This window comes from Siniperca chuatsi, linkage group LG2, assembly GCF_020085105.1.
Source record: "Siniperca chuatsi isolate FFG_IHB_CAS linkage group LG2, ASM2008510v1, whole genome shotgun sequence".
NCBI classification, from domain to species: Eukaryota; Metazoa; Chordata; class Actinopteri; order Centrarchiformes; family Sinipercidae; genus Siniperca; species Siniperca chuatsi.
Genome location: NC_058043.1, coordinates 35,126,170 through 35,151,135, shown reverse-complemented (window position 1 = coordinate 35,151,135; position 24,966 = coordinate 35,126,170). Strand labels below are relative to the sequence as shown.

The window sequence follows — 24,966 nt, the reverse complement described above, 5'->3', positions numbered from 1 at the left end:
TGTGTTGAGCTGTCACCCAGAAATACAGTCAATCAGAGTGCATTAACTTTGTGTGACTGGTGATTCAGTCCACATTTCTCTGCCAGAGCTCTTGTCACTCTTGTTTTGAAGACACTTTTGTGTTGCACTACTTGATTCATTGATTCATCACTTCCCGTGTGGAGAAGATTTCCAGCAGTGACCGCACGACCACAGAAGTCGAATTCAATGCATCTCGGTTTGTAGAAGAGGAGGTGGTCTCACTTTGTATTTTATTGGTACAGCTCTAAACACACACACACACACACACACACACACACACACACACACACACACACGCACATGTATATACATCACTGAGGTTTGGAGCCTTGGACCCTGGCAGACAGGTGGCTTTGTTCAGAACCACAGTATGCAGGCTGGGAGAGCTGGGTGAAGTGGAGGGGGGCTCTAATCATTATTATGCTTTCCACAGAACGGTGGCGCTCCGCATTTTTTTGCCGTGTTCCCGAGTTGGTCGGCACATTCCGCTGGCATTGTTATCCGGCCTGTTTCCTGCGGCCGGCGGCTTTTGTCAGCCTCTCCCCCATTGTCCCGGCTTCCTTTGTTCCCCGGCTCCAACAATGGCTTTTTTTCTGCCTCTTAATATATATGTGCACTTTTTGCCCTTGTGTGTTCTGTTTGTTTTGTTCTGCTGTCTGCTGTGTTTTTCTTTCCTCCTGCTGCAGAGCTGGGAAATAACACACACACGCACACACACACACACACACACACACACACACACACACACACACACACACACACACACACACACAAGCCTGAAGTTCACTGCGGTTCAAACCTCTCTCACTCAACCTGTCCTTTCTTCATTTCTTTCCCTTTCTCCCTCACTGTGGTGTTGTCTGTCTCCCTCCCCTATAACCTCCTATTAGTCACTGTCTCACTTACATACACACACACGCTCACACACACACACACACACACACACACACACTTAGACAGTAAGCTTGGCTGTGACTTTAGGTGGTGGTAACACAACCACCATCTAACCCTTGACCTTGACTTTAACAGTGACCTAAAACAGCAGTTCTCAATTGCTGTCATGAAACAGATCGTGAAAGACACACATCAGACACCAATGACGGCCCATGTGAAGAGATTTTGGATGATGTTTTCATAAATTGATCTGCATCGCCTTAACAAGAGGGTCCACTGTGAGGGGAAGACAGTGGTGGCAGTGAAATCCATCATTGGAGTCCTTATACCTTCTGTAATTGGGATGATTAAAGTAATTTGCAGCACTAAATTACAGAAAAGTGAAATTTAACTACAGTAAATTCTTCAATAGTGGCCAAATATTAAACTGCAGAGAGAACCAGGCCTTTATTTGAAACAAACTCATATTAAAGATAATTCAAATTTCTTCTGATTTATAAATATATTTGATCATATTTTAGTAAGGAAGCTCCCTGTCTGGTTGATTTGCTGTTGATGCAGACTCAAAATTCCTCTATATACAGTATACTAGTTGTCTTCATAAATTCAGCATAATGTATATCTCCATAGTACTAAATCCATCACTATTCTAATAGTCAGGTAAGCTCACCGCTCTGCTGCTCTCAGCTTTTCTTCTTCTGTTAGCATTTAGCTCAAAGCACCACTGTGCCTAAGTACAGCCTCACAGAGCTGCTAGCGTGGCTGTAGACTCTTGTTACCTTTCACCCACAGCACCATTTCGTCAGGCCCACAGAGTTAACCAGCTCTTTTCCAAAGCTGTTTTAACTTGTTCATCTTGCAGAGGTCCTCATTTCACGCAGAGTAGGTAGAAATGAAACGCACAGATATGGAGGTGAGCACCTGCATTATCATTTTGTCAGTGTGATAAATTATTAGAAAAAAGTGCTCCAGAGGGTTACCTGATGTAAAATGTATGTGCTGATTCTTAGAGCCTTCCTGTTGTTATCTTGATCTCAGCTCTTTGCTGTAGTGATATCAACTACCAAATCATAATTGGCATAGCAAGTGCCCAGACCTCACCACACCGAAATGACACCTAGTTTTGTGGGCTGTGTTTGTCTTTCAACAGAATGGTTGAGCCCAGCCCTCCAGCGCTGCACCTCCTCTCCGGGGGGGATGTCAGCATGACAGGTGTTGGTGTCAAAGTAGAGCAGGAGGAGTCCTGCAGAGGCGGGGGAGTCATTACCAATGCTGAACCTCTTAAGACGTCTCCTTCACGTGATTGGCCAGGAAATCATCCACTGGAGGCCCGCCAATTGACCCCACCGCTCTCCTGCTCCCCTTCGGTAAGGATATTACAAAAGGCATGACAGAGTGAGAAAGGCTGTCGACAGGCATTTTAGGAAATGTAGGAAATGTCACGGATTGATATGTCAAAGTAAAACATGTACTTTTCCTTATCCAGCTCTGATGCTTTGTCAGTTGATGGTGTCTTTCTGTGTCTTGACAGGAGGGCTCTCCAGGTAAGGAACTACCTCACAGACAAAGCCCTGTGGGACTGAAGGAGGCCAGGACACGTGATAGACCAGAAGGACAATCCAGCTTCAAGCAAGGTTTGTCTAAACTCTTAAGCTCTAAAGGTCTCTCATTCACTTTCTGCTCTGCAGTGTCAGGACTAGTGTTGATAGAGCTGCCAGGTAATTGTACTCAGATTGGCAAAAGAACCTGTCCTAGTATTGATCATTTAATGACATGCACTGTGGCGCAATATAACTGAATATCTCCTCTTTGTGGAGTTGAAGGCATAGCTCCTGTTATTTAGAAGAAGAACCATGGCTGTGTGGGCTGAGTGTTCATTGGTTTTATTGGGCCTAATCTACCACACTGTTTTATCTGTTAAGCTGTTTTGAATATTTTGACAAAATAATCTTAACCCAAGGGGTCTTACTAGCTTTTTCCAAAGAGCTGTGTTGAATATACTTTTTTTGAACATCCGTCAGTGAACCAAGTCAGAGTTAAAAAAGTATTTTCATCTAGCCTATTAATTTATGATTCATAATAATGATACATGTTTTTTAAATACTAAAGGATAATTATGGCCATAATAATTATAATTGTTTTTAGACACACTTGCGGCGTGCACCTATTAATGTTTTACAACATATTGTTTCTACAGTAGCATGAGAAACTGTAAACTGCCTTGCACTCAATTCACCTCAACAAGCACTCACCATTCACCTCAATAATTTTGAAACATTTCTATCGGTGCAGCTCAACAGTCTGTCGCCTTTCTGCACCTGTTTTATTTCCTTCTATGGGAGTCTTTTTCTCTTACTCACACATACACACACGTCCATACAATTTTCCCACCAACCAGACTTTGACGACTCCATATATTATGTGTTTAAGTGCACTGCATTCTGCTGCTATTCAGCATTAAACAATGCAGTCTGCTGAAAATCAATGCGTAGAAGTGACGGTTTGTCTAGCGAAGCGAGGGTGTTGTTTTGGTTCCTGAATGGGTTCGGGTGCTTTTTTTTGTCTGATTTTGTTGAATCCCTCACATGCGGCGTAAAAGGCTGCTCTGTGAGCCGCTCCCGAGACTCTCCCTGCCTTCAAGTCTTTCACCAGCCTGCACTCTTCGCCTTAAATTTTTCTCAAGTTCTCACTGGCTGACCTTGGATTGTTCTCTGTCCAAATATTGATCCACTCAAACACTCAAAACTTCTCCCAGACGCACAAACAACCTCTGCCCTTCGGCACCTCAAATGTCCTCTTCAATCAGTGCCATTCGGAAGGCAGAGGAGAGGCTGAGAAAGTAGTTTGGTGTCAGATGGATTTTATTTGACAGAAAATATTTTTTACGCCATCTAGTGCAGCCCAGTGTGGTTCTGCTGAGTACCTGTTGTGTCCTGTTAACAGTAATGCCTACCATTGAGAAGCTGCTGAATGCTGACTGGAAGGAGAAACTTCTGGATAAAAGCACAGTGGGGGCAGGACAACTGAAAGGTCAGCTGTCAGACACTACCAACACGTTTATACTGTTTATATACCACTTATATACCATTATTTCCAACACATTACTGTTAGATATATCTGCTTTATATTTGCCATGACCATCATCTGCTGTATTAATTGAAAAATGTTATATAACACTTGTGACTTGTTACACATTTCAAAAGCAATACCTGGCTGTGTGCAGTAATTTGGAAAACCACTTTTTGGAAAATGTTGCTGTCAAAATTGTTGGTTTCATCGTGTTTTCCTTCTAAAATCAGTGTAAGTTGGAACAAAAAGACACATCTGGAGAGACAGAAGCAGGAGGAAAGACTTGCCTAGCCAAATTATATATATTATCACCAGGCGGCAGACGTTCACAAGCTGATGTTCAGAGGGACCCGGCCTCCATTGTCATTGTCCCTGTCCCGCTGTCGTAACCACATTTTGGTCTTATATGTGGTTTTGCTTTGTATCTCAGTATTTATTTATCTCTATTATTTCACTCTCTTTAGTTGTCCTTGCTTGTAGTTTTGGCAAGTGATGAAAAATACATAATAATAGTATAAGAAAGATAGTTTCCTCTTGCTAGAATGAGCAAGAAACCAAATTGTCCAATGTCCTTGTTGTTTTAGTGAATATAAAACCAAGGAGGAATGTTTCAACCCAGAGAACCCTATGTACCATGTCTATAATAAGATGATGATAAGTACAGTACATCATTTTTGGTAAATGTAACCAGTATATAGTACAGTTTGTCATATATTGGCCACTCGGGGGCAGCGGAAACCAATTGTGAACACAACATTGACATGTCGTCACCTTTTAAGTTGACATGTTGAACTTGTGATCAAACAGCTGCTTATTTCCACCTTCAGCAGCCACAGAGTCACATGACGCTTCATCAGGAGGCGTGTCTGTGTCTCCTGATGGACGTCAGTCCGGTCTTCTCTCTGTCAGCTCTGTGTTTGGTCTCCAGCAGCTGCTGAGGGAAACATCTGGCTCTTCAGCAGCTAGATGCTCCGCTATGTTCAGCAGCTGCTCTCTGGCTGCGTCTGGCTGCTGTCTGCTGCTGAGCGGCTCGTGTTCAGAGGCTTTTTACAGTGTTTTCTCTGAAAACGACGCTCTGAGACTCTCTGAGAGGAAACCAGAACAGTAAATTTGCAGCCAGACAGATAAACAACGAGCTGAAAGTCTCTATAGAGCTCCGTAAAGCCGAGCGGAGCTGCAGATTCAGCTGATGATTCTCTACCTCACAATTGTATTTTCACATTGTTATATCATACACTGTTATTAAAAAAGTACTATAGCCACTTTAAAATTGTAATTTGTTACACTGTTTGTCATGAAATATAAGTGCTCAAGCAGTTTTTAGAGAAACCTGACCCTCTGACCCCCTCCAGGTACCCCAGAGTCTCTGGCAGAGAAGGAGCTCCAGTTGTTGATGATGATCAACCAGCTGAGCGGTCTGAGGGAGCAGCTACTGGGAGCCCACTCTGAGCAGAGGAACATGGCCGCCCTGCTGCTGGAGAAACAGCAGCAGCAGATGGAGCTGGCTCGACAACAGCAGGAACAGGTACCACTCAGAGGTGTCCAATCACTGAACACCAGAATCCATTCATTTACCGTCATTCTCATCAAACTATGCAAACATGGCGTAGCTTGGAAACTCATTTCTGTGTCTGCACTGTCACTATTCAGATTGCATTCAGTTCAAATTGAATTGAATAGACAGTGATGATGAAAACTATAATGGGCCTTTCTGACCAAATAGACCTGGAAACTAAGGAATCCCAGGAACTAAATCAGGAACTAAAGGTCCCCTGTGTGCATTGGTGTTTGTGTTTTGACTGCATATGAAGAAGCATGAAGACTAGGCAAATTAGACAGTTGAAATAAAAAGCGATCTTTGTTTGACGTGTTGGAACCACACGCTGGCGTGTGAAATCCCTTTGAAACGTTACCCTGGGTAAGATCCTGGGCCATCGACAAAGTCACCTCCAAAAGAGCCCCAGCAAAAGTTCCTGTGGTCGTAAAGGTCAAAACTGGGTTCACTTAGAATGCTAATGGTTTTTAATGATCAGTCACAGCTTGACACATACAGTATGTTTCAACCTTAGAGAGCTCATATCACATATCAGATTTTTAGCTCAGCAGTTCAACAATGCTGTTTATGTTTCTAACACTTTACTATACACATAATATGTACCTGTTCCTGACTTTAGGCCAATTGGGAATTTGTGAGTTTTTCTTAATGTATGTGTGGTGCAGTTCTGGTTCATTGCAATGGTTTTCAGCGTAACCAGTTTCATGTTATTGAATATTATTTAACTAAGGGGGCTTAATCATCTAAATATATATATATCAAATATACAACATGTAGTAATACAGGCAGGCATTTCTCAGTATATTTCAATCGTCATTTTTTCAGTATGAATGTACTAAATATTAATTATAAGAATTTCTGTTCACAGTGTGAAATTGAGACGTAGAATAAGATTGATATGTTCTGCAGCAAATGACATTTGGTTGAGGCTGAGTCTGTCTGCCTCATACGTACACGATGCCTGTGAGAATGAGCATGTCTTGTGTCTCAGATTGCCAAGCAGCAGCAGCAGCTGATCCAGCAGCAGCACAAGATCAACCTGCTTCAGCAGCAGATCCAGGTCAGCTCCTCTCAAGGCCTTCACATGTCTTCCCGTAGCACAGCCAGCAGCAGTGGCATGGGAGAATAATTACAGATCAGAAACCCGTGTTTCAGACAAATGAGGCAAGAGCATCCATGTAAGGTGTGTTTGTCCCGCCTTGTCCCAGCAGGTGAACATGCCCTACGTGATGATCCCGGCTTTCCACCCCAACACCCAGCCCCTCCAGGTCACCTCTGACCCGCAAATGACCTTGCCACTGCAACCAATCCCATGCAAGCCAGGTCAGTCATCACGCTAGAGAGGTTTCAGCCTTGGGAAGAGTCGGGTTGGGACAAACTGGCTCCCATTAAACCAGAAATCCATTGTTGGAATGGCAAAATTTAAATTAAATAAATGTAAATTTGAAGTCACATTTATTACGCAAATATTACATGCAACATATACAATACACACACACAACATACATTGACTATCAGAAGGCTACACACATTTTGAATTGTGCATTTTCTTTTGCCTTCTTTTGCCAGAAGATCAAAGAGATTTCTAAAATCTTGTATTAAGATTTGTATTTTTGGATCAGTGTCTGTAGGTGACACTCTTACCGGGCGTACAGGCTGACAGCAGCACAGCATTAACACAAAGCCAGTAGGGGTGGGAATCTTTGGGAATCTCATGGTTTGAACTGATTGGAATCTGATTCTTGGCTTCAGGCTCTTACTCCAGTGCACTGTGTGCCCATCCGCTCGTCTTTAGTCCATTAAGTTGCACTATGAAGCGCAACTGGCAGTTAAGCTCAATTAATTAATGCGGGTTTCCATCCGCTGCTGTTACATGAATATTAGTAGTTGGGCACATCAAGATAAACAGCAGGGGGAGGTATATCTCCAGTCGGGTTCCATTAAACCATCGCAGAGGAAGAGGACACAACAAGATGGAAACGATGGAAAACATGATGGAAATATGACATTTCTGTTAGTTTCAGAATCAAATATGATTCAGGAAGGCCGGTTTGAGTAACAGATCCTTGATTGTTTTTTTGTAGGGCGTATGGGGCACAAACACAGCACAGCGCTTTGTAATTTTATCACACAAGATTTCACAGCCCTGGAAAGTTATCACGGCAACAATTATTTTATCTTTCATTGCGACCTACGCGAGAAAACAGTACAATTACTCCATTCTCATTACAAAGTAATCTACCAGGAATGTTGCGCATATTTGATTGACCGACGTGGCGTTGTGCTGAGCCAGGTTCTGCTTTGTTGTTGGACAACTTGTGTTTTTTTTGCTGGAGCCCTCTGGGTCAGACGCAGTGGCCTCATTGAAATGAATGAGGGGGCTATTTTTCAGGCAGTTGTCTATCTGAACACAAGCTTATTTTAGTTCACAAAATATCAAAAGTACTGTACAGCATAAACCACTTCTCTAACTGTCCATCTGTAAGCACTTCCGACGGGCTCAGCAGTGTTCTGTAATCTGTTAAGTCCGTCTTTAGTTATCATTGTGATCTTTTGATAATCCTCCAAGGTTTCTCTCCACCAGGCCTTTAGCGCTGCGAACATTGGGGTTTTGTCAGCTCTCTCATAGCCTATTCTTACATTCCCTGTTGGGAAGGAAGAATGAAAACTCAACTTATCTGTCAATGACTGTGTGCTTTGAAGGCCCGAAGCTTTGTGCTGAAAAGTTGTGGCCATCAATACAGCTCCGTGAGTTGCCATCTATGTTGGAACATCTTCTTACACACTTCAACTCAAGGCCGTCTTTATAGAAACTGGAAAGGCGACAGTGAGACACAAATTTAGACTTGAACAATGTGGTTGATAGTACCTTTCACAAACTAATGCTTGTACAGTTAGCAAACTATAGAGGGCACAGCTCTGTGCAGTCTTGCTTTCATAAGTCTTAAAAGCTGTGTTCGTGGTTGACCTTGTCTTCTCTAGCCTTTCAAACCTAAAAGACACAAGGCCAGTGTTTAAAACATTGTAGGCGGAATTTAAGGATAACCATTCATTTGCTTTCTCTATTTCAAGAAATGTGTGTGTGAGAGTGCTTCAGTATGACAGATGACGGACGAATGTAAAAAATTGTAGAAAGACTGTTGGGTTGTGTGGAAGAGGTGGGGAGCTTTCCTGGAAGTCCAAACTAAATCCCCTCATTCTTTGGCCATGCTGTGAATTCTGTGAATGCTATCGCTAACGCTATGATAAAGCGTTCCCTTTTTCAGAACGGGCTTCATGGCTGTCAATTAAGAAAAAATCAAGTTCAAATGAAGGAGAATACGTCATTTGTTTAAATTTTCTTAACACAATCCAAGCCCACTCCTAAACTACACTGTAGAACTGACGACGTTACCTATCGTATTATTAGACCGTACATCCTTATCATCAACCGGTAAACCCACTTTGTACTTTACACTTATTTTAGCTTTTATACTTATACCCACCTGGTACTTAACTTCCTTCTGTCCCTGTGTGACTGACGTGACAGTGAGCCGCTGTAACGAGAGAGTTTCCCCTCGGGGATCAAGAAAGTGTTTCTGATTCTGAATCTGGGTGACAAGCTAACACGAGACTCCTTTGTTGTTGCTCTGACGTTACTGTCAGGCAGTTACATTTTACAAAGTCCGAAAACCACCTTACCTTTATCCACGCTGTTGAATCTGAAATGCTTCCACGCTTTACTTTCAGGGGGTTTGGTGTTCAGCATGGCTCGCTAGCTTCCTCCGTTTTGTGCAAAGAGATTTTGCCGTACTGTTTATATCGTGGTAGCTATCCCTTTAATATGCTATTTGGTAATATTGGATTCGCAGGTTCTTTTGCATCAGTGATGAAGAATTTCTGAGGTATTTAATTCACTGATTCACTCAAAAGATAAATGAACAATTAACCAATACAGAAGTACTAAAGAAATAAAAAAACTCTAATCTAGTAGAACTTGTTAGAAGTTGTTGTAAGGATAGCCTCTTGAGATGCAACGTCTCAATATTTCTATATTTCATAACCATCTTTATCTGCCATTAAAGACAAACAGGGCAGAGCCAGTTCAGTGATTGGCTGATACTTTGGTCTGAATGAGCAGACAGCCAATCACAGAACTGGCTCTGCCTTGTTAGTCTTGACTGACAGATAAAGACGTTGGTTTGAAAAGTGGCATTATGAAATAAAACTGTCCTTAAATAAAAACAGACATTTTAAAAAGCTGCTGGACTGACATGCGTAAATATAATATAATATTGAGCCGAGTTTTAAAAATGTATTTGATTATTTTACAATTTCATTGTTATATCATTTATGATTTTTTATTTGATAACATCTTGTTTATTTATTTAGATTTTTACCACTTTGGGACTCCACAGTTACAATCCCCCCCGTGTTGTGGGGGGCGCTTGGTACAGTCTGATTCTGAGGCACTGATAACTAAAACAAATGAGAGCAACTTCAGACAAACGTACTAAACTAGCAGTGGTGACTGTACAAAGGTATGTGAACTAAATGTGTGCTGTCAGAATGCTAAATAAACTGTGAGTATGCTGTAAGAAACAAAAGGCAAACATGCTAATGTGTGCGTATTGTTATTGAGTTGTATGTCAGGTCAAACAAAGCTAAAGGAAAAGCTAAAGCACGCTACAGAGTGGAACTATAGAGAAGCGAAGGTGTGAGTGCAGGAGGGTCACTGACATTTCACTCAGCTGGGTGCTACCATCACAGTTAGCTAGCTTATGCTAATAGTCAACTGTGTGTTCCATAGCAAATCTTTTGAACCACGTTCTCTGTGATACTACTGATGTGCAGAGTAACCACACTGCTATTTGAGTCTTCATTCAGTACATTTGAATCAAGTCTGAGCTTCAGTCAATGATAATTGGTAATATTCATAAAAAAAGAAAATGTTACCCCTTCCACAGGCGTGACTATCCCATGCAGCTGCTGCAGAACCACCACCCCACCCCTGTGAAGAGGAGCAGTGGTTCCTTCCGACAGGTACAGGATCACTGCAGTATATGTGATATATATATATATATATATATATATATATATATATATATATATATATATATATATATATATATATATATATGTATTGTGTGTCAGCCGTTTAAATGTTCATCTCAAACTCATTTCCCGAGGCCTTTAAATACACCTACCTTATAGAGATTAGATCTCCAAAATGCAAACATTACTGCGAAAACAGCGAACTATGGCAGTGTGTTTGTAAACTGTACAGTGTGTGTATGTACTATATACTGCATACTGTGTGTGTGTGTGTGTGTGTGGTTTAAGATACATTAAAGAAAGTGACACCCTCCTGATTAAACAGGTAATGTACTTTTACACCACACCCTCTGTTCAAAGGTTTAATGTGTGTGTGTGTGTGTGTGTGTGTGTGTGTGTGTGTGTTGCGTGAACTGTATTTGCACGGCTGTTTAAGAGGATGAGATGAACATAAAGACAAAAGACCAGAGAAGCCACAAAGGTGTGACAGATGCGCTCCAACATGCCAAATCTGCCATGCATAACCGGAATACATACACACCTCGCCCTTTGCGGTTAAGCCTGTGTGAGTGGCCCCACCCCTGCTCATCTGCTCTCACTGTGTGTTTAGGAAGCCAGTCAGCCCTTGAACCTGACCTCCAAGCCGAAGGGGCTGGAGCTGGGGAAAACACCCAGTCCGCAGAGCCTGGAGATGGGACCGCTGGCACTGCAGGGGGCCTACAGGCCCCGAGATCTCCACAGAGAAGTGTCCCACAGCCCGTCACGATCTGCCCTCAGTGAGTTACGCTGACAGTTACACTGCTGCGAGAGAAAGTGTGAATTTGTGATCCCAAAAGGGGGAAACGGTGTTGCATCCTCACAGCTCCTCTAAGATGCTTGAATCAAAGCTGTGTTTCTGGTTTGTCACAGTAACAGGGTCTGAACTGTCTCCTTTTGGGCCACGAGAGGCCCCCTTCATGCCCATCAAACTTTCTGACCTGTGGAGTTTGTTACCACTAGTAGCGCTATGCAGTGTTTTTAAGCTTTTATTTTATTACCACTGGCATGCGGCACCGCAAAAGTAAAAAAATTCTACACATAGTGGCTTTAAATTTTAAAGGAGTGACATTGTCATACAGATAAATGTCACTTTATCCGTTGTTCTTCATCACTGACTCATCGCAAAGCTTTTACACTTGTGGCTCGTAGCTCTTTCGTCCTTTGCAAAGGAAGCGATGCATTTTACATTTCTTCTTGTGTGTAACTCTATAAACAGACGAACAACAGGGAACAGCCAATAGCCAATGTGAATTAGTCGACAAATAAGAGAGTGCAGCCTGCAGAACCCCAAACGCCCTAGCACCACCCACAGATTTTGATTGACAGGTGATCTCTGCACACACAGTAACGATCACTTGGCAACAAACATGTACAGTAGTTAAACTGGGTTATCGCTTTACAGAGCCTGTTTGGACCTTTGTGTACAAATGAAAAACTGAGCATCTCTGTCACTTTACAGAATACTGGATATGTTTTTGTCACGTGTCTTTAATTCTTCGTTATTCTTTATACGATGAAAGAGACTTAACATACAGACGTCTGAATCTCTATTTTGTATATGTGAAAAGCACATTGACGTTGGCTTTCACAAGAAGTTCATGAACTAAAACACAGATATATACTAAATGTGAAAAAACATGGAAAAGCATTGTTTTTAATATCAAAAAGTCGTCCATTTGTCTGAGTTAACTTCTCTCATTTCCAGCAGCAGGATCTGAAACTATCATCTGTAGGCGAGGGGGGAGTGTTGACCAGTGCTTTACCTTCCTCAGTCTCATGCTCTTTTTCTTCATCATTATCACCCTGTTCTTCAATTTTGTTCTTCTCCTCTTCCTCTTCCTGTGTGTTTGTCTTCAGGTTTCCTTGGAGACGGCGATGTGGTCACCCAGGCCATCCATGATGCCCAGCAGCTCCTGAGGATCCACAGCAGCGGAGGGCGAGAGAGGGAGAGGGAGAGGGAGAGAGACGGCGGTGGAAAGATGGTGAGCTAATGTCCAAACCACACAGGAGCCCCGCCCCTCGTTACGTCAGTGCGTCTTACTACCGGCCGTAACACTGCAGGAACACTTCTAACACGGCCGTACGGTTAGCTTAAAGGCTACGGCGGCGCAAGATAAAACATGCACAGAGGGAAAGTAAATGCACGCTGTCTCTTTTTCCCTCTCACACTCTTACCTGAGACTTCTTCTTTTTCTGTGTGGTTTTAGCCAGAATCCCTGTCTCCTTGTCTCTGCAGCTGTCCCTTAGTGCCACGGGCTTCCACCTTCACCACAGCTGACGTAGCTCATTTCCATTTCTGCACCTAGGATGAGCTGAAACGGACGTCCGGATTCACACAAAACACGTTGGAACTTCAGCTTGTGTGGTTGTCACTGAGAACATGATTTATGATTTAACGGTTACACAAATAATCCTAACTCCAAAGCTCTTTAGCTAAGGCTCACTGTAGCTGTCTTTACCGAGAGTTTAATGCTAGCGCATTTATTTAGAACTGCAGACAGACACCCGCGTCATAGCTCTGCTGACTTGTTTACTTGAACCTGTAATAACTGATATTTTTGGCTGCTTGGGGGCAGCGGAAACAATCTGTAAACATTAACATCAGCTTTTAAGTTGACCTGTTGAACTTGTCAGCACACCGCTGCTTATCTGCACCTGCAGCAGCTACTGAGTCACATGACGCTTCATCAGGAGGCGTGCCTGTGTCTCCTGATGGACGTCAGTCCGGTCTTCTCTCTGTCAGCTCTGTGTTTGGTCTCCAGCAGCTGCTGAGGGAAACATCTGGCTCTTCAGCAGCTAGATGCTCCGCTATGTTGCTGTTCTCTATGAAGCTCCGCGAGGCCGAGCGGAGCTGCAGGTTCAGCTGATGGTTCTCTGTGGGTTCATCACTACCAGAGACACCAACACACTGTCACAGTGTCATTTGATACATTGTCATTATAAAAGTCTCGACTTATAGCCGCTTTAAAGTTAATCCATACCTGTCAGCCAATCAGAATTAAGAATTCTCAGGGGCCATGGTATAAGTTTACTTAACGGACACCTGTGTCTGACTTACAGGAAGCCATTACTTCAACAGATAGGTGAAGCCAGCACTGCTACGTATTTCATGTCTGAAATTCCTACTTGTAACCACTCACAGAACTGAAAGCCTGTGAAACTGCATCATTTCACCACTGAAATTCAGAATAATTCAATTTTAATTTGACAAGTATATCAACAAAGAAATCTGTCAACCCTTAATGTAAATAGCTGGAGTTTGTAATGCAAATTCCCTCTCACTGAACAAACTGGATGTGAGGGAACACTGTTAGTCTGTCTCTCTTCGAGTGATCGAGGGTCAGAGGCAGGTTTAGGGTTACAGGGAATCCTAACCGACTGAAGAATATCCCAGCTGTAGTGTAACCACACAGACGTTATGTCTGTTGTTTTTATTATTAGTAATAGAAAAGAGGCTGCGCATTCAGGACCCCTGACAAAGTGCAGAGAGATGAGCACACAGTCTCAGATGTTGTTTTAATTCCACACGACAAACCTTCTCTTGCATCTGTGTAGACTGAATTGTTTTTAAGTGCTGTTAAAGCATCTCAACACGACATATTTCGTGTGGAGCCTGACTTTAAAAACCCTGGTTGTTGTTTTTGCTTTGGTTCCTGTAAAAAGTGTCCTCTGTCCTGGTCTTGGTTTTGATTCTTTGAGGTGGCTGAAGCTTTGGTCTCCGCGTCGTCCTGGAGCAACAGCTGTTGCAGCCTCACAATACCACAAAGGCCTCAGTGTGGCATTCACTGAGCCACCTGCCCTCCCTCTTTGTCCACAGTAATACTGTACTCTCCTCCTCCTCCTCTCCTCCATTATCCTGCTCCATCTCACCTCTGCTGCTGCTTTAACACCAATACCGATGACTGACCTATTTTGGTATTACACTCCACCGCATGGGGATAAATAATGTTTTACAGCCCGGGAATGGATGATCCATACGCTGATGGTGTGATAGTTTTGCAAATTCAGAGATGTTACATTCCCAACTCTGCCTTTTCTCCTTCACCTTTCCTCTCTCAGACAATAAACACCATTCTTCCGCCTCCATAGCGTTTTCCTTTCTTTGCATTTACAGCTCTGCATTTAAAGAGCAGCTGATATGGTGAGCGTGCAGTTTCTCTACCGTAAATAGCACTCTGTGGAACACATGCGTGCCTCGAACACAGCCCTTGAACGTCGGGTCATCGTTTTACTGCAGTCGACATTCAAATCGTCTCAATGTGAATATTTGTGTGACTTCATCTGTCTTTGTCTTTTTTTTGTGTCTTCAGGAGTATAAAGATTCTCCCCGCAGAGAGAAACTCTCTCACTCCGAGCGGGGTGAAGACAGACACGGCCTGCCGTCCACTGAGGACCACCTCAGCAGTGACTCTGAAGGTAGGCGTCCCTGGAGGAGCCTGTTTAATAATGATGGCCTCATCTTCATCGATGCTAACAAATGTGTATTTTCCCAGTCATGACTCATTTCAAAGGCAGTATACTATACTAGTTGTCATCGAAGCATATCTTGTCATTGCCCCCTCAGAAAATCAGATAATATCCAAAAATAACTTCCACCTCCAGATTCGGCTGTATCAAAATCCATCCTCATCTTCTTGAAGTGTGCTAGCTTTAATGAAAAACAGTTTCTGGTACAGACCTCGGGATGGAGAATGTGGGTGGGGATGATGTTTGTGGGTGAAGAGAAACTTTTCCTTCAACGAGTTAAGGTTAATAACCAGGTGAGGTAACAGAAGGAGTTAATGAGCAGTATGGTGTGGTCCTCTGACTGTAGGTGCCCTGCCCGTCTCGGTCCCAGGCAGCTACGCTGAGGCCCGGCCCCCTCCCTCATCAGGCCACATTAAGAGACCCATGAATGCCTTCATGGTGTGGGCCAAGGACGAGCGCAGGAGGATCCTGCAGGCCTTCCCCGACATGCACAACTCCTCCATCAGCAAGATCCTGGGTGAGCCTAGCACTGGGTAGGGGTGGGCTTCACTCTGTGTCTCTATTCTGAGACGCTGCCTGGCACACACACACACACACACACACACACACACACAGACATGCAGACGTGAATACACACATGCATGCAAATTATGCACAGCGTAAAAACCATTCATCTACTTAAAAACACTACTTAAATACCTCATCTCAATCAACACACTCTACAGTGGTGGGATCATGTGTATGTCCCTGCACCAGCTAATCTCACCCCGCTCTGCCTGAAGATGTGTTAACCACGCCTTCACCCACAGAGAAGGAACTAAACCAATCAAATCATCTTTGGTCTAACAAAAGTAAATAAAGTCAACTTTTATAAAGTAATAAAAGAATCTGCATTCTCATGTGCCACAATCATAATGACAACTCTTAATTGATGAGTAGACCATGATGATGTAACATTAATGAAAATGTAGTGATCATTAAAAATAAAAATATATATATTTCTAAATCTATTTTAAGGGGGAATTTGACCAACTTAAAGCAAGACTATGTAACTTCTGAAAGAAGAATAACACAGTCTTCCTTTTACAAATTCAAAGTTGAATTCAAAAGTAATGAAACACATTCTTGCTCAGTTCAGTCCACTCAGCGTTTTGCTGCTACAGTCTTACTTGGTCTAGTATGACCAGCAGCTTATGGTGGCTAACGTTAGCAAACCCAATGTTGCTGTGTAACTGACGTACTTGTTCTGCTTTTACACTACGTTGTAGCCTGTAAAGGATTTACGTTGCAATGGCCCTGTCACAGAAGTTAAGCTACGCCGAGGCTCTCTCAGTCTGTGTTCTTCCCTGTACCTGTGATCATCATCATCAGTCATGGCCCACGCACTGACCCAGTTCAAAGTCTGTATTTAGACAAGAATGGCCTCAATGCCCAGAAGTGTTCTTACTCTGCCCATTTTATTAAGGATGGTTTGTGAGGTGACCTGTGTGAACTTGGGGTTGTAATTTTCATACTAAAACTGTATCACCAAATTTAGTTTTGAAATGTTTTAGACTGGAAGATAACAGTTTAGATTTGGAAAGGTCAATTTATAATACATTTTTTTGCTCCCAACATTTTCGAAGATATGTCTGCCTGGCTAGCTAGCTCGAGCTAGCAGGCCTCAGCTCCTGACAGGAGCAGCTGGTCAGTGTGGTCTTCCCTTAAACCTAAAATATGATTCCTTTTGGAAGTTAAACTTAGGTCTCTGACTCAAAATGGCATATTTGTAGCGACCAAGGTGGTTTGGCTGAAGGTAAAGGTAAGGCTGATGTTTTTATTGGACAGTTAACGTAGCAGCTCTTTTGTATCATGTTAACTGCCCAATAAAGTTTTAAAAAAATTGCAATTGTTGCAGTTGCAAACTGAACATACATTTTCTTTCAGTTCTTGAGAGTTTGGTCTCTCGAGTTCAAAGTTGCCAAGTCCGAACTACCTTTGTAATGAGACGTGTTTGTCTTTAACTGCTTGTGGTTCCAGTCCACAGTTACGTAATTATCACGTCTTGTCAAGAGAAATTTGGAAAATTAAGGGATATGCATTATCCTGTAATAACTGATTTCTTTTAAAGATTAACCAGACAGGAAACCCGGGGAGAAAGAGGGGCATAGCATGCAGCAAAGGTTCCCGGATGGACTCGACACCCCTTGAAAGGACTTAATTTTAAAAATCTCATTGAAAGACAAACTTTAGTTTATGAAAGGTACATTTGAATTGAAACTAATTACATGATGACTTTACTAAAATGTACAAAATCTGTGAATGCTAAAAAAAAAATCCCAGGCAAAACTAACACTGAACCTCGAAGCTACGTAAAGAAACATTTTAAGCATGCTCTCTTCCCAACCTGATTTGCTGCTAGAAAACTTAAAACTCATCTCCATTGCGCATTTGCTCTTTCCCTCATCCTCCTTGTGCCAATGTGTCTTTGTCTTTAGGCTCCAGGTGGAAGGGCATGTCCAACCAGGAGAAGCAGCCTTACTATGAAGAGCAGGCGAGGCTGAGCAGGCAGCATCTGGAGCGCTATCCTGACTACAAGTACAAACCCCGGCCCAAACGGACCTGCATCGTGGAGGGGCGCAGGCTGAGGGTGGGCGAGTACAAGGCCATGATGAAGAGCCGCCGGCAGGAGCAGAGAGCGACCTACACGCACAGGTAGAAACCAACGCAGATACAAGGACCAACATGCTTCACACAACGTTGAGATAATGCGAGAGAGTTTGTCCCTGGCAGACAACGCTGACAATTCACTCCATTGACGAGAGTTTGCTGTGCACCTCCACACACTGTGGACAATGCCCGCAGCTCCCAAAGCTCTTTTTGAATTCTTCAAGACATAAACAAAAGTGAAGTATTGAGCTAGGCTGTTTTTCAGTCTGTCCTTGGCGATGAATATCATCCCTCGCCATTGTTCCCTCTAACTCCTCCAACTAGTTAAGGTGGAGGAGTTGGAGGTTAGAACTGTGGTTGGTTTTGAGTGTTTTTCTGCTTCCGTGTTGTTTTTCTTTGTCTCACAGATATGCTTTTCTCTTTTAGACTCTTGAGAAATAAAAGAATGTCACAATGGCCTTAGATTTAAATTCTGATGACTTTATTCACACCTGATTTTGTTTTAGAGTTACTGGGATATTTTAAAGGCCGTTCCATTTTCTACTTCTCATTTCTAGTTGCTTGTAGGTTCAGCCTGACGTGTCGCTTTTGAACTGGAGCCACTGATGAGTTGATGTTTTCTTATAGTCAGAGGGGGAAAAATCAGTTTTAATCCAACCTCACAGGGAATTAACCAGCCGGGTGGCCATAGTTGTTAGCCGTTGCTTGCCCCATCTGATTTGAGCGCTCCCTACGTTACTCCATGATTTGTAACACAGTGTTGAGGTCACATGACTGTCCGTTGTCGTGAGTTTTCACAGTCTGGTCATTTGCCGTCACCACAACTGGACCCATGGTAGAGAGCTGATGTTGACTAGACCCCCTCCTTGGTATAATGTGGGACAAACACAGCACTGAGTCTGCAGGAGCTGCCCATCACCCAAGATGACGGGAAAAGAACGCGTGGCGGGAATCAGCGCTAACGCTGGCAAGCTACGCTAACTAGCTTCCACTCTCCGAGTGAAATACAAACTTAAAAGCACGAAGGGCAGACGGCTCAAATCACTAACAGATGACAGCCAACGCTATGTGCTTGTTGAAAAAGGGGGAAAAAATGTCTTGTATCAACGTTCGGAGGCTTTACAGGGCTGCGACCGTTGGCAAGCTAGGCTTACGAAACTGCACAGCACGATCGCCTCTGCGTTACTTAACGTAGAGAAGCTTGGGACTCAGATAATGCAACCAGTTTGAACTATTTCAACTTTGTCTCTGAAGATTCATGTTTTGTCCTTCAGTTTGGCATAGGTCGTGTGAATACGACATTACCCATGAGTCTCGGCTACCGTTGCTATGGAGAGGAAGCCAGTCGGTGATGCGAATTCAAAACGCTGAATTTGTGAACAAAACATGGTGCCGTGGTTACTGAATTCATCCAAAAGAAAATTGGTTTAAGCTGCAGACTGTGTTTGTGTCGTTTCCTCAACACCGTGATCTTTAGCTTCCACCCGTCATTACTAGCACACCTGTGAGCTCAGTGATTGGACGTTTCTTGCTGAAATGCACCTTTTCCCCTCGTGTTATTATGTACACAAGCTTGTACCTTTTGTACTGATGATTCAACCGGGAGAGCTTCATGTCCATCCAAGCCGTAGAAGTGTTTCACCTAACATCGTCTATGGGACAGGGAATGGGACTTAGCTCCTCCCACTTCGCCATTCAGTTACTGCCATGGGAAACGCCCACCCAGAATCTCAGATGCTGTGTCTAAAAATGTTTTTCTCCTCTTTTAAAAAATGTAAACATATGCACAATAGCTGCAATATCATTATAGTTTATATTTCCTTGCAGAAAAAGTGAGAATTCAAATTTCAGTTTCAGACTTTAAACTTTAAACTGAAAACCAAGATAATAATCAAACATATGCATGAATACTTGTTTAAAATCTGATGAAACTGTATTGTATTAACGGTTCAATGTGTACTGTACATTACTCAAACCTTATCACCTCCATCATATAAAAGCTAAATGCCGCTAATGTATCAATAGAAACAAATTTAAGCTGATTCATGCTACAGTCTCATTGTACACGTGTCACTTCCTGTCCTTTCAGTCAAACAGAACCACAGCAGGTCCACTACTCCCACAGCGATGGCCAGTACCCGGGCGGCGCTGGCTCAGTCTCGGTGGCAACCATGCCCTTTCACCCTGCGTTACTGGAGCATTACCTGCCGCAGGTCCCGGCTGCGGCGCACCGAGCGGAGGGCCAGGCCACGCCCACTTCCCTGTCCAGAGAGAGAGAGAGGGAGCGAGAGAGGGAGCGGCCTCCGTACAGTGAAGGGGAGGAAAGCGACGTGGGAGAGAGGAGTGAGGGGGAACTGGTGCTCCTGACAGACTGAAGGGATGGGGGGGGGGCTGAACAGGGCATACAGGGAGGGACTGAGTTGTTACTGAATGAGAAAATCGCACTTCAGTGAGGCAAAGGTGAAGAGATATGGTGAGAAAACGTCAAACTCACTCCCTTGTACATTACTTGTTTTCAGTGAAACCCTGCCCTACACACACACACACACACACACACACACACATAAGGCAAGCTCTTTTCCCTTCATAGACATGTCATCAGCTGCTTTGTTTTAGAATCCTGAAGGTATAGTGACGTTATAATGTAGGAGGTTTATCGTTTAATCCCTTATGCTTCATGTTTTCCTGCTGCGTTGACTTTTGGCAAACAAAAAGCCCCACAGGGATTAGATTCATTGGAGGAAAGTGTAAAAGAAACCATACGAGTTCAATAGAAACCCTGTTTCCACCTGTTAGGCGTCCGAGGGACCTCAGAGCAGCTGAGTAACTTCTGTGTGTCTGGAGCAACAGGCCTGTGATGACGCCGTGCTATCAGTAAGTCAGTACTGCCCCCTGCTGGTAAAGGCTGGTTATTACTAAGTAAGGACACCCAAAAGAGCAGCGCTCCAGGAGCCACCCACCTAACTCGTGGTTCAGATTGTCTGCCACCCAAGCAGAATTTGGTGAGTGATATCACTCCATGTCAGATGTCGTGTTGAAAAAAGGAGTGTATGCCAGCGGTTTAGTGCTGTACTTCCATAAAGGTGTCAGTTTGAAAAAACAACTTGAAGCAGCAGAGGCTGATATTCTGACTTGTAGTCCCTAGTATGGTTCAAGCTCCACAAACACTGGATCCTACACTTCCCATAATGCAACTTGATAATGTCTTTCATTAGACCCTCCCTTCCTGGTGAAAGACCACTAGGTTTCAAACTCCACGCCTCCAGTTAGTAATGGAGGCTTTCTGTTATAAAGCTGAGACAACCCTGATGACATCATCAGGGTTATTTTTTCAGCCTTTGGGAGCGACCCCTCCAGGAGAACTTGATGTTGCTCCTTGAATAAATGAAATCAAATTGGCGTCACCTCACAGCAGCATTCAGGAACAAGCTGATACAGTATATCTTTAAGTCTGTCTCACTGAAAAAACCATCCTGGCAGCTGTAAGCCATTGCTCCACATTAATGTAGTGGATCCAAGGGAGATTATTACTATCTTCAAGGGACTTGTTTGTAACAGCATTGTGTTTGTCACCATCAGTGAAGTGAATGTTTTAGTTAAGGGATGTCTCACTGCACCCAATGGTTTACAATCAGACAGCCAAGAAAATGATTTTTAAGAAGTTGCATCTCAGATAACATACAGTAAACCCTCCTCTTCCTCGTCCTCCCACATCACACTGTTCAGTTGAGCCGTGCTGTATATGCTGTATTTGTGTCTGTCACTTCCCTCTCCATAGCGCGGTGGGTTGACCTCAGCCTTGCCTATTTTTTTTATACCTCTGTGTTTGCTTCTTTGAGTGTTAATTGATTGTCGTGTTGAGCACCTCCTATCTGTGTATCCAAATGTTTTTTTTGCTGCTTTTGAGATGCAGCCTCCCGCAGTACTGCAGAAAATATCCACAAATATATATATGGTTTTAATCTTGAGGAATTACTTTCAGTATTTTTCAGGAATTGTCATTTTCTTGGTACACTGGTACCAAGAAAATGAGCCTTGTTCCACAATATTCACATTCTGACGCTTCCTGAAGTTGCACTGGAATTAGTTTCAGATTTGAAGACTGAAAGTGAAACTAAATGGCATTTTTGCAGTGACAGATCAATCGGCCTCATGTTAGACTTAGGGTGAAGTTCCATCTGTCTTCTTATCTCATCTTTAATTTTCCTGTTCCACGGACATCTAACATTTAGGCAAATCAGTCCCAAATCACATCTGACATGGGAGCAGAAGCTGTTGCTCATTGGCAGGATGTTCTCTGTAATGGTGGATGTCAGAAATAGAGAAAAGGTCAATAACGGTCATGAGCTGTTGACAGTGTTAAAGTGCCAATGTGAAAGAAATATACTAAAGTTTTGGGTGACTGAACCACTGGTCAACTTCATGAGGACGCATACACCAAAATCATCCACGAGTCCTCGGTACATCATTGGCTATGGTGCTCCATGCTAACAATTTAGCTTAGCATAGGCCTACACTATGTTTTCTGATAGTAAGGCTGTCTTCACTGATGGTTGGAGTTACTGTATTGCCATGCTGGTTGTTTTAGATGTATGCTGAAAACTTGCGTTTTAAAGATATACTTGCTTGTAAAAGTAATGTTTGCGTGCTGTTAGCTGTGCGGACAGACATGGTGACATCCTGCCGCGTACTGTGTATATGAAAACTCACCTGACTTCCCGAGGAAGAACTCTGACTTAAGATTGACTTTACTTTGGTTTTACCTTGTTGGAAATAGGAAATCCATAGTTCCAATAATAAAACATGGTAAGCTCCATGCTAATGATGCTACAGTTTAGCACAGGCCTACACAGTCTTAAGTGTGACTGTAGTTTCCAAAATGTATTTTATTAAGCTTGAAAGTCAAATGCAGAGTGATCTTAAGTGACTAGCTTCATTTGTAGTTTTATGTAATAAATTGGTACAGTTCAAACAAAGTGGAAGACAAAAAAAGTGTTAATAACTAGCTAGCTACTGCTTTACCTCTTTCCATTCCAAGTGAAGGTGGTGGAGGAGTTTTGGAGACTGCGTGCATCCCAGAATCGCTGCTCCGCGGACGAATGTGTTGCTGCATCAGATAAACCTGCTATACGTCCTCCTCAGTATGCTTAGCTAATAGCATGTTGCTCACATCTGAGCACATGGATAGTTTTGGTGTCTTTGTTCTCATCACCCAATGACCATATTGACCAATAGGACAATTTTACGAAAACTTAGTGTACCTAAATAACACTGCGGTCAGTCCAGCTTTAGCTAACTGCAAGGTTGACAAATCAAAATGGCGGGAAAAGACAAACGTCAGACCTCAGGGTTGGGGCTCATCCTGTACAATCATGGTCAGGGCTGTGTAGAGTAAAGATGCTGGCTTTTGTGCACAGAGATGGATATCAGAGGAAAATGTTTATCTTATTTTAGTGGAGACATGCTGAGGAGTCACTTGTCGTTACCCCTGCTGATGTAAATATAGAAAGAGACTTTATTTTGTTTATAAGAGCCTGTGTAATTTAAAGGTGTACGTTTCTCTACGTTTTCAGAGTTTTGTGTTGTTGTTTTTTTTCTTGAAAGACAATAAATTGGTTGTGTTAATTGTGTTTCATTTTTTTGGTAAGTATGTGCGTGTGTGCTTGAGACAGGGTTGTGTGACTCTCTCCCCACAGGCCCTGGTTGGTTCAGTAATTACTTGCTCCATAGTTCAGGTGTCCCACAGGGCGTTCCCAGGGAAACACCCCACCTCAGCTCATCCCTGCATTTACACATTAGCTGCTATAAAACATTGCAAATTAGCATCTCATGTAAACTGATTAATCACGTTGGAAAAGTCTTAGTAAATCAAAATGTAATATTTTCCCTTTACTCTTAACGGGAGACTGTGGACTTTTGAACTTGTCAAACACAGCACAATAATTACAGCTGCACTCCAATCAGACGTCTTCCTACTGGGACAAAACAACTGCCTGCCTGTTTTAAAACTGGTTGAAGGGACTGTGATGCTGTCATTGCTGCTGTGGACACCTTTCCTGAGATGCTAGTTTTATTGTGCTCTGAAGGAAAAGGAAAAACATTTAGACCACGAACAGATCAATATGAGAGTCGAAAATTCTGTAGCCTGTAGCAAGGGATTGCTGCTACTGGTGTGGTTTTCCCATGCCATAATGTCAAACTGTGAAGGGATGAGTGACCTCGTGCACATCATGACCTGCTACCTGCTGCATTAAATACATATATATATATAAATAACTTTTTTGTATAGCACTTATCTAAACAAGGTTACAAAGTGCTTCACAAAATACATGAGAATAAACAAAGATAAAAGAAAACAACACCAAAGTTACATTTCAGGCATCAAAAGAAAAAAGCTTTCTTATAAAGATGTGTTTTAAGCAATGATTTCAGAACAGGTAATGTACTGCTCAGGCAGAGATTTCGAGGGTCCTGGCGGCAAAAGCCCGGTCAGCCTTAGTCACCAGACTTGATCCAGAGGATCTAGGGTTACGACTTGGAGCATAGGGAGCCAAAAGCTCCCTAATATAACTGAGGGCCAGGCCATGTTGGGCCTTAAAAGTTATTAAAAGAATCTTAAAATCGATGCTGAATGTAACTGGCAACCAATGAAGGGAGGCAAGAGTTGGGGTGATATGGGACTTACAATTGGGCCTAGTTCAAATTCGAGCAGCAGCATTCTGCACTAGCTGAAGCCGAGCCACTGAGGATTGACTAAGGTATGTAAACAGTGCGATGTGACACCAGATTTTATATTGGTTGCCAGTGGACCAATAAACGGCAGTAATTTGCTTGCTAGGTGATCAGGGCCAACGATTATTACTTCTGTCTTGTCTGAGTTTAGCTGCAGAAAGTTACAAGTCATCCATTTCTCAATAGCAGCCCTCCATTAAAGTGCCCAGACAGCTAACGGTATCCATCTCAAAGGACAAGCAGATTTGTGTATCGTCAGCATCGCTGTGATAGTAGACCCCATTAAAATGACTGATAATGTTTCCTAATGGAAACAAATAAAGGGGAAACTAAATGGGACCAAGAATAGATCCCTGTGGCCCCACGCACATCAGTGGAGCTGAAGATGATACATAATTACAGATGGAAACAGAAAATTCTCTATGTGAGAGATATGACTCAAACCATTTTAGAGCAGTTCCAGATATACCTACACACTGATTTAGTCTATTGATAATGTTATGATC

General features: G+C 42.9%; 1 protein-coding gene across 2 annotated transcripts in view; it reads left to right on the top strand.

Annotated features, from left to right (window-relative positions):
• LOC122863091 (transcription factor SOX-13-like) overlaps positions 1-23,353 on the top strand; it is a 28,834-nt gene extending 5,481 nt beyond the window's left edge. Inside the window, exons 2-14 of one of the 2 annotated variants that reach the window (XM_044169228.1) lie at positions 2,066-2,282; positions 2,447-2,549; positions 3,859-3,945; positions 5,337-5,509; positions 6,531-6,599; positions 6,751-6,866; positions 10,486-10,561; positions 11,184-11,349; positions 12,470-12,594; positions 14,923-15,028; positions 15,426-15,596; positions 17,557-17,773; positions 19,818-23,353. In XM_044169228.1, coding sequence (XP_044025163.1) covers positions 2,066-2,282; positions 2,447-2,549; positions 3,859-3,945; positions 5,337-5,509; positions 6,531-6,599; positions 6,751-6,866; positions 10,486-10,561; positions 11,184-11,349; positions 12,470-12,594; positions 14,923-15,028; positions 15,426-15,596; positions 17,557-17,773; positions 19,818-20,103 — 1,912 coding nt within the window. In that variant the 3' untranslated portion in view covers positions 20,104-23,353. Of the gene's footprint in view, positions 1-2,065; positions 2,283-2,446; positions 2,550-3,858; positions 3,946-5,336; positions 5,510-6,530; positions 6,600-6,747; positions 6,867-10,485; positions 10,562-11,183; positions 11,350-12,469; positions 12,595-14,922; positions 15,029-15,425; positions 15,597-17,556; positions 17,774-19,817 lie in introns of both variants that reach the window. The other variant, XM_044169222.1, reaches the window with a different exon arrangement.
• The last annotated feature ends 1,613 nt before the right edge of the window (positions 23,354-24,966 follow it).